At 45.8% G+C, this 10,222-nt stretch overlaps 1 protein-coding gene across 1 annotated transcript; it reads left to right on the top strand.

Annotated features, from left to right (window-relative positions):
- The first annotated feature begins 6,721 nt into the window (after window positions 1-6,721).
- On the top strand, window positions 6,722-9,653 carry LOC142776942 (uncharacterized). The gene is made up of 2 exons (XM_075881257.1): window positions 6,722-8,707; window positions 9,294-9,653. The coding sequence occupies exons 1-2, from the start codon at window positions 8,604-8,606 to the stop codon at window positions 9,598-9,600; spliced, it is 411 nt and encodes a 136-aa protein (XP_075737372.1). The 5' UTR covers window positions 6,722-8,603; the 3' UTR covers window positions 9,601-9,653.
- Window positions 9,654-10,222: the final 569 nt, after the last annotated feature.

Below are 10,222 nucleotides of genomic sequence, written 5' to 3'. Positions count from 1 at the left end.
CCTGGTTCGCTTCCTCCATTTAGTATCGACATTCTTCATGTACAAGTAGCTGAAAACCTTCCTAGCCCAACGCTCCTCCTTCATTTCTCTCAATCGCTTCTCAAATTTTATCTTGCTGCTAGCTTCCTTGCCCTCAAATGATGTCCATCCCATATCACCGTGTACTCCCTGATTTGGTGTATTCCCGTGAGCTCCTAAAGCAAGCCTACCTACTCCACGTTGCTTAATTTCTAATCTTGCTTGAACTTCTGATCTCATGCACAAGACCGCATTGCCGAACGTCAGTCCAGGAACCAAGACCCCTTTCCATATTCCTCTCACAACATCATACCTATTGTAATTCCACAGTGCCCTATTTTTCATCACTGCTGCATTCCTGTTACCTTTAGTCGTCATGTATATTTCGTGTTCCCTCAGGTACTCGGTCCCATTGCTTATCCATACGCCCAGGTATTTGTATTTATCTGTTATCTCAAGCGTGACCTCCTGTATCCTAAGCTCACTACCTTCGTTGTCATTGAAAATCATGACTGCTGATTTTTCTTTACTGAATCTAAAATCTAACCTCTCTTCCTTATTACCGCAGATGTCCATCAATCTCTGCAAATCTTCCTTGTTGTTGGCCATTAGCACTATATCATCTGCGTACATTAATGCTGGTAGTGCCTGATCAATAAGTTTTCCTTGTTTGACTAAAGAGAGGTTGAAGCCCAGCCCACTTCCTTCTAATTTTGCCTCTAATCCTTGTAGGTACATCATGAATAATAAGGGTGACAGGGGGCACCCCTGCCTAAGCCCCCGTTTTAGCTCTGCAGGCTTGGATACCTGTTTTTCCCACTTTATAACTACCTTGTTACTTTTATAGATACCCTTTCAAAGATTAGTGACTACGTGTTCCACGCCTAGTGTGTCCAGTATTCCCCACAATTCCTTTTGAAACACGCTATCGTACGCTCCCTCGATATCCAAGAATGCTAGCCACAGGGGCCTGTGTTCCTTTTCTGCTATTTCGATGCACTGCGTCAGTGAGAACAGATTGTCTTCCAACCTCCTGTGTTTCCGAAACCCATTCTGCAGTTCCCCCAGCACCCCCTCATCTTCTATCCATGCCTGCAGTCTTTCCTTTACAATCTGCATCGCCAGCCTGTAGACCACTGATGTCACTGTTATAGGACGGTAGTTGTTTATGTCAGCTTTGTCCCCCTTTCCTTTATAGATCATGCTCATCCTGCTAAGTTTCCATCCATCGGGAACTTCACCATCGATTATTATTTTGCTCACTGCCTCTCTCAAAGCCTGCTTAGACTTCGGACCTAATGTCTTTATCAGCCTAATTGGAATGCCATCTGGGCCTGTTGATGTACTACTAGGAACCCTTTCTCAGCCCTTTCCCACTCTCGTTGTGAAAATGGAGCCATTGCACCACTTGATTTATCCTTGTCTATTGTGGTGCATAAAGTACTTCTTTGTTGAAATTTTTCTGTCACCCTTGTTCTTATATATTCAATAGCTTCGTCCCCTTGTGGCCTGGCACCTTGGGCTGTAGTTATAAAACTCTGCTCTAGGCTCGTCTCATTTCTTAGGGAGTTTAGATGGTTCCAAAATTTCGCAGCTGCCTTTCTATCTTTTTTATGTACTTCTGCCAGCCACTGAGCTCCCTTTCTTCTAATCTTTTCATTGATCAGAAGGGATGCAGCCCTTCTATAGCTTAGAAAGGTTTCCCATTTTCTTTCAACATCATCTGTCGGTTCACCCCGCTGCTTAGCATGTCTGTGTTCCCTAGAGGCTTCCTGACGTTTTGCTATGGCTCTCTTAACTTCCTCATCCCACCAACTTTTGGGTTTGTGTCTTCTTTTCTGGGGTGACTTGTTACGCGTCTTAGCAAGCTCTAGCTCAAAGAGTCTAATAGATTCGTGTATGTCCACACTGTCTTATTATCCTCCGTGATTACTTTCTCAATTTGTTTATAGGCTATTTCAATTTGCCTTTCCGAATAAAAATTTTCCTGTAGTTGCTCATCTTGTCTCCTTCCCACTTTCACTGCTCTTCCAAAACTTAGCTTGATACGTTTGTGATCACTACCCAGACTTCTGGAGCCACCTTCATCTATGTGCATTCCCCTGAGCTTATCATACATCCTATGTGACATCAGTGCATAATCTATCGTCGACTGCAGCCTTCCTACCTCCCATGTTATTTGCCCTTCACACTTCTCGGTTCTGTTGCAAATGATCAAATCAAGCCTTTCACACACATCCATGATCATTTTGCCTGTCGGGTCCGTATACCCATCTATATCTTCTATGTGCGCATTCATGTCTCCTAGTATAATTATCTCGCGCTCTCTTCCTAACTCCTGAATGCCCTTTGATATACACTCTACCATTGCCTGGTTTTTCTCTCTGGCCTTTGCTCCCGTCCACTAGTACACGAAACCAAGGAGTGTCATTTGACCTGCCACTTTCCCTTTTAGCCATAAATGTTCCTTGCACTCCTGCTTGACCCTTTGCCAGTCTGTACTTTTATGAATGAATGCCCCAATACCACCCCGCTTTCTGCTGTCTTCTGTTCTATTACAATATTCCCACGCGTAGTCCGGATTGTTCGGAGGTTGTTCCATGTCCCTGAGATGTGTTTCTACAAAACCGTATAGCATCGGCCTCTCTTGTCTTAGCTGTTCTTCTATCTCCTCCCACTTCAGCCTGTTCCTACCACCCTGCATGTTAATATACCCTATGTCTGAATGGGCTCGGCGCTCGTGGCTCGTGACTACGTCTATTTATGCCTCGGACTCTACCTATCTTAGACATTGGTGCCCCTTTGGAATTGTATCTGTCCATAACACCTGTCGAAGAGTCTCCCTGGTTGTTTTCCTCGTTACTAGCTATCCTGCACCCCGAAGGGCTCGCTTGCCCCCCAAAAAAGCTACTGCGCATCCTGCAAGTCGCCAACCCACCTCGTGACCTAGCCGCCCATTGAAGTGAATTCTGTCTCGTTGAACCCCCCCCCCCCCCCCCCCACCTATGCACCTCTCTGTTTATTTCCACCACCTCAAACCTTTTCTCTCGACTCATCCGCCATATCTCTTGGTTTGCGTTGACAACCGCTCTTTGCAGGTTGCTATCACGCACCGGTACCTCCGGTATCGTGCATATCACTACCTGTACCTTAGGAGAAGTGGCGCGCATGTCATCGACGCCTTTCGCCAGTGTGGCTGCTAGTCCTGCTGTATCTTCATTTAAGACATCATTTAAACCACCTGAAATTATCACGAGGTTTCGTCTATGTGACTGGGGCAACCATTATAATTATGAGACGTGTGTCATGTTAGAACATTAATACACTTCACACTCAAGGCGCCAATACACTTCGACGTGAGCCGGCGCGCGTGCGCGCCGACGTTTGTTTTATGGCGTCACGGTGGCGATGCCACGCCAGGCACCGATATCCCCCTAGCACATATCAGTGGATCTGCCCACTGACCTTCATTGTGGATCTGCATGCCATATACTCGCAGGCGCGCGCCGCGCTGCGTTGCTTTGACGCATGCGCGTTTGAGTGCACATGGTGTCCCTCCGTCACGAAGAGGGGCAGACGCGCTGCTGTCTAAGTAACGTCGTCGGCGCGAAATGCAGCATGTCGCATTTCGCGCCGGTGGCCACTGGGCCGCGCCGACGGACGCTAGTCGCGCCGGTCACGCCTGGCGTCACAGTATATAGAGTGCTCTCGGTTTGCGTGGCGTCGCTGCACCCTGCCTGCGCGTGCGTCAACGTTGCGTCGGAGTATATTGGGCCCTTCATGACGCGCTCGCCGTGCTGCGCTAGCTCCGCATCTACCGAATTAGGTTTTGCGTGACGCGAACGGACGACATCGGTAAATGAAACGTCCAAACCTGATAATCATGACGTGCGTGTCGTGTAAAACATGACTACATGCTACGCTCATAGCGTTCTCGCGGCCGTTTCACTATACTCTTAAAAAAGTTAGTAAAAGGTAGCAACTTCAAGCAAATAGGCAGTAACTGCAGCGGTTACTACCTTTCTTCGACTGTTACTATCATTTTGCTACCTGTTTACTACCTACGTTACGTTAGTAAACAGTTTCTACCTGCAAACGTCACTAACTTTTTGCGACCTCTTTGCTACCTACGTTAGTAAACAGTTAGTAACTGAAATGACAGAAGTAGTAACATCAGCCATTACTACTTTTCTTGCCCCGCTGCTACCTTTTTGCTACCCGGCTTTGGACTATCTCTTCCTATATAGTGTGTGAATGCGATTCTGATCATTTATGAGAGGAATCGTTCTCGACGTATAATCATTAAACGGAAAAATGACGCAGAAGGTATCCATAGATCAAGAAAATACATTTTGTTTTAAATTACGCAACCGAGATACGTAAACGTCATTCTGATATTGTCGAAACGAAGAAGTACAAGTTAATGAAGCATAATCAAGTGCTACACGTGTCGTAATACACAATCACAACAAACTTAGTAAATTACACCACATATTAACAAGACCGGCAGATCAAAGTAACCAGACAGTCACAATTAGCCTCGAGGACAGTCGCAGTTAATTCACTGCAGCGTGTCTCCAAATATTATCATTATTTTGGCGCGTCAAACCCCCAAAACAATTATTACCTTTTAAACGCAGATATATTAGTCGCGTGAAGCATATAAATGCACCGAGAATGAGTTCGGTACATTGCTCCGGCCACTGTATGTAATGCTTTTTTGTGGCCCTTTTATAATAAATAAATATCAGATATAATTTTAATAGGCAAGGTTGATTAAAAGTCTTGTGATACGTCACCAAACATACGTAACCAGGTACTTTAATATATTGCTATAGGTTTATATTTGTTTAAGCAAGTGCTTCCTTGTAACAGACATGCCTTTGCAAAGTAGGGGCTATATATACCCCACACTTACTTCTTAGTACATGTATAGGTAAGGAATAGTGAAATTCTTGGGTCTATGCATTCTTCGCATTCATGACACACCCCGCTTCTTACCCGAATTTGTCTAGTTGTAAGATATTAAGTAGCCGACATTAGCAGTGGAGAAATAATATGCCAAAATGAATGAACTACGTGGTATCGGTTACTACTTTTTTCTTGAAACCTTTAAAAGTTACTACCAATGGGTGGTAACAGCTTGGGGAGTAACAGTTACCAACTGCTGGTAGTAACAGCAGAGCTAGTAAATGTCACTACCCTCGCCGTTACTAACTGCGCTTATTACCAGGGTTGTAACATATGTGACAAACCATTACTACCCCAAAGTTAGCAAGTACTACCACCTTTTTTCTAAGAGTGTAGTTCCACATATAGCAAATTTGGTGTTACGTGACGTGAATGAACGATGAATGTAAATGACACGTCCAAGTATGATAATCAAGATATGGATTGCATGTAAAACATGACTACATGCTACGCTCATAGCACGCTCGCGGCAGTTTCGCTAGCTCCATATATACCAAAGTTGGTATCAGGTGACGTATAGATGACGAAGGTAAATGAAACGTCCAAACGTAATAATCATGACATAGAAGTCATGCACGGCATAATTTACCTCCGCCTCTTATTGTGGTGCTGAGATTAAAGTCACCTATATCACCCTTCCTCATTCGTGCTTCGCATTTCATCGATTCCCACTGTATGTGAGATCTGCCAATTTTCTTGTTTCACTTCAGGTTTCTAGTGCAAATCTTGGTATCATTTGCCGCTACATTTTGCTTTGGCTGTAGCGAAAATATTTCACGTCACAGAGCGAATACTAAGAGCCAGAAAAGATATCGCAGGAGAATCTGTATCTATGTCAGTTCGTAGTCCATTGGGTTGGACCATTTGCTTCTTTCATAATAGTATAATAGAAAGCATCCACGCAGACTAGTGAGCGAAGCCTTTTGACTGTGCGAGTAACTAATTTGCGTCGGCTTGGTGCAGTAGGTAGAGGGGGCGGGTGTTGCAGTTGTGGAATTGCGCATTACGGATGCCGCAGCCGAAGTAGGCATACATACAAGATTTTTTTTTCTATTTTTCAGAATAATGCGTTCGCGTCGTTGCCCCCTATTGTGCACGCGTTAATGTTTCGGGGTGCGTTGTGTGTTGGGGCATTCGAAGTAATGTTATTCGTTTTTTTTTGCCATATGCGCCACATCTACCGCCAGCCACAATTACCGTGCGCAGCGGCCACTTTAGTCTGTCAGCGCCACGTAATGGAACGAAATTGCGAAAATTTCTTTCGTGGGCAGTGTTTTTTTTTTGCGTGCATTTGTTTTTGCCCTTTGAGGAACTTAAGTCGGCTATGATAATAATGACACTTGGAAATTCAATAATGACATTTCAAACGGTGTTGATCGTCGTAATAAGGTAGGAATCGTATCATGTCACACCAAGTATTTCTTTCAGTCGTTTATTCCCCGTAGCTCTCAAGATTGAAGTGTCGCAACCATCACTGACTGCAAGCTTTTTTACGCAACATTAGGTAACATTGTTTAACCAGCAAAATCTGTTACCGGCACTTATTGCTCCGGCTTATTTTTTTTTTCTTGAAATAACCACTATCCTTGTATAGTCTGCAGAAATGTTGATGTTAACTGAGTCCACTTCCCCTTTATTTACCCACTCCTCTCTTCAATGACATTTGGCCCTGGGGGTATATTAAATAAATAAATAAATAAATAAATAAACAAGACCAATATACACAGTAAAAACTGTCTTTCGTGCAGGATATTAGAGATTTGGCCGGCTGTACAGCTATTTGATGTGTTTATGTTAAAAAGCGATGGAGGCGATATTTATAGTGACTGTGTGTGTGTGTGATAACTATTTTCTTGTTGCGCAGAGAAAGTAGACACTGAAAGGGATGCGGCACCTCCTCCAGCACATGATCGCGCTGACGAACCAGGCGACCAGTTGGTTCATCGAGGGGAAGGTTACAGGGGCTGCTTTTCTGGACTCGACCATCGCGTGCCCAGCACGGCCTCGAATGCTACAAGGTGCCAGATTGTGGCCAGTATTAGCCTATGGAACGAGTTCCTCTGCTGGCTTGAGCTGGAGCTCCGTGAATTGCCCGGAGAAGGGAGGGAACTGGGGCTCGTTCAAGTCCAAAACATTTGTCATGTGCGGCCTACACAAAGCCAAAAACGTCAGGCGGTCACCATCCTGCACTGGCTCTTGAAAACACATCGCTGCATAGAGTCCATTCACCTACCAGAGAAACCGGACGACCCAGATGTTCTCAAAATGTCTTGCGCTTTTTTTCTGGATGTTAAGATAGGAAACAATTCAGTGAAAAAGGTTGTTTTGAACTCCAGCATGGTTCAGAGTGAACGCCTTTGCAAAGTATTACTGTCCTTGGAGCGCCTCGAGGAACTCCGTTGTGTGTCACCCCCAAGAGATACACAATTTGCGAAGGGGATTTCAGCGCTCATTTGTGTTACTTCTACATTAACCGTGCTTGATTTCAAGGTGTCGAACATAGAAAGTGCGCTAGCGGGGCTCTTGCTCAACTCGCTCAGGTTCAACTTTACGTTGAAAGACTTGACGCTGAGTTCCTCTGTAGTGCTGGCAGAGCCAAAACTCTTCGTGTTATATCTAAGCGGAGCGGTCGTCCTGAAACGATTGTGTGTTATAGGAAGATTGTTTCAAAGAGACAATACCATGAAATGGATTTGTCAGGGCATGTTGAAAAATGGGAAGGTCACCAGTCTGGAAGCAAAAGAGCTATCTCTGGAAGGAGAAAACTCAAGAGTGGGAGCTAAAATGCTGGCGCAGAACGAAGTGATGCGAAACATTAGTCTCCTGCACTCCTGGCCACTGCCAGATTTAGTTGACACCGACTCCTGGCTGCAAGCCATAGCGAACAACAACACGCTACAGTATATGACTTTGAGCTTGAATGTCTGGACGGAGGAGGACTGGGAGCGATTCCTTCGCCTCTTGTGTCGACACGCCAGTCTGAAAGCGGTGACTATTGTTGCGCAAGAGCACGAACGCAGTCGCCTAACTAACATCGTCAAGACTGTAGAAGAAATCGACTGTACAGAGAAAGTCTTTTTTAAATCGCACTCTTGTGATAATGTGCTTTCTCTCGAGGAGTGCAAGAATTATTACCAACTGTGGGCGGCTGTATCAGCCGGACAAAATGGCTCAGTAGTGGCAATTATTAAAGAGCTCAATAGATGTCCCCATTTGACAGTATTGAGCCTAGAAGTTAGCGGCTGGCTAAAGGCGCTTTTTGGCGTTTGGTTGAGTATATCTCAACGACGTCAACGCTTAAAACGTTCGACTTGTGTATCAGTGGAACGACTCAGAGAGACTTCCCGACTGAATCGCACGATTGGTGGTGCGCTTTTTTGCAGTCGTTGCTGCGCAACAAGAGCATCACGGATTTGGGCCTGGGTGTTCGCCTGTATTGCTGCAAAGGCGTTGAATGTCTCGGTGAAGCGGTGGTAAGGAGCGAGAGGATCCGCAAGATTCGTTTGCTGTCTTGGCTTTCAAGTGCAGGCCGCCGTTTTCTTCGAGGCGTGCGCTCCGGTGTCTCTGAGAACTACTCTCTGTGCAGTGCCACGTTGAAATCGAAGCATGCTCACATGCAGTGGGCAGCCGACTACAACCTTCTGTGCGACACGGCACGCCGGAACTTGGGCTATGTGGCACGAGCGGCTCAATTCCTGAAACAGGCACGGTGTGACACGTGAGTACGCAATGGTGCGTGATTGGGTCATCCGCCAACAGAACAATTAACGAAAAAGCGTTCATGCCAGCTGCAATGGTCTCAAAAATAGTCCGTAATTATGAATGCCTTGATGCAGCCGAACTAGCTTGCTAATCACTTTACAGAATTTCACTTGCATCTGACTAGCAACAATAGAAAGATTCTCGATTCCTTTGTAATGATGTGTTAATTCTAAAGGTTAACCATAATATAACTGAGAAATTGATGGTAGGTAATGATTGTAAGGTGTGCAAGGAAATATAACGTGGATTAACCGAACATGATATGTTGAAGATGATTTATTGTTAAAATGAAATAAAGGTGATTAGAACGGGATATCGCACTTCCACGTTCAAGGCACAACAAGCAAGACCGGGTGCTCTGTCCAAAAAGTAAGAAAAGAAAGTCGATTGAGTGTCTCGTGAAAGCATAGGCATTCGTTCGTGCTCTCGCTGGCGCTTGTGCATAGTAGAACTGTATAGTTTTGAGTGAGTGCAACCATTCCGACGCACTAATAAAGCCAGTATTTTCCCACTGGACTGAAGTTTGTTTCGTTTTCCTACAGGCCCTGCGCAGCCGCTTTGGATCGAGTGCACCGCCACCCAGCCCTGGTCGCCGAGCTCTCTAAGGTACTGTTCGTCTCCGAGACCGACGCTGTAGTCGCCGTACGACAGCGCTTCCGAAGCATCGAAGGCATGCACAAGTTCATGCGACTGGCCGGCGTTGTCAAGGAGTATGTCGCGTGTAAGCCGCGTGACGATGACCACACACAGCTGGATGCCCTCGACGAGCACTGCTGGGCTCACGTGAGACGCTACTTGCAGCTCGACGACGTAGCGTGGGACTGCCGGTCGAGGACGAATGCGATGTAGCCGCGTACGACTGTGAGCCAGCAGAGACCACAGCGTCCTGTCGTGCTTCTGCACCTGCTCAAAAAGTTAGCGCTAATAAAGTTCATCATTGCTCTAAAGAAAATCGACGGGCGTATCCTTTATCTCCACTCCGCGTTATCGTTATAAATGATTCAATACTCTCGGACAACTTTTCGTGGCAGTGAAGGGAAAGCTACGGGGCTGGAGCATCTGCACATGTACTCCTCGGCAAAGTGCTAAAGTGCTCCGACTTGACGTGCGTCTCGCTCCGCTATGGCAATGGCGTAAAAAGTGGGTGGCACAAGGGGCCCGTGCCCCTCCCCCCCAAGCCAAAATATTTTTTTCTCGCAATGGCGCATCTATGTCCATTTCAAGTGTCCTCCCCCTCCCCCCCCCCACCGAGACAAATATCTGCCTTCATGAACCCTGCTAGCAAGACAATAAGAAATGTTGAAGAGCCTTCCTTACATATTTCACGCTTCATTTTTGAAGGTTGTGTATGAAATCGAAAATGCACCAAGGGGCATAAAAGTGGATTGATTGATTGATTGGTGGTGTTTAACGTTCCAAAGACGCCATATGATAATGAGAGACGCCGTAGTAAGGGGCTCCATAAATTTCG

This window comes from Rhipicephalus microplus, chromosome X, assembly GCF_043290135.1.
Source record: "Rhipicephalus microplus isolate Deutch F79 chromosome X, USDA_Rmic, whole genome shotgun sequence".
Taxonomy (NCBI): domain Eukaryota; kingdom Metazoa; phylum Arthropoda; class Arachnida; order Ixodida; family Ixodidae; genus Rhipicephalus; species Rhipicephalus microplus.
The sequence above is the reverse complement of the archived record's forward strand: the minus strand, read 5'-3'. Positions and strand labels throughout refer to the sequence as shown.

Excerpts from the sequence above, each read along its gene's own strand:
- LOC142776942 (XM_075881257.1), top strand. The coding sequence starts at position 8,604 with ATGCAGTGGGCAGCCGACTACAACCTTCTGTGCGACACGGCACGCCGG. Across the intron at positions 8,708-9,293 it reads AAACAGGCACGGTGTGACAC|GCCCTGCGCAGCCGCTTTGG; the intron begins GTGAGTACGCAA and ends GTTTTCCTACAG.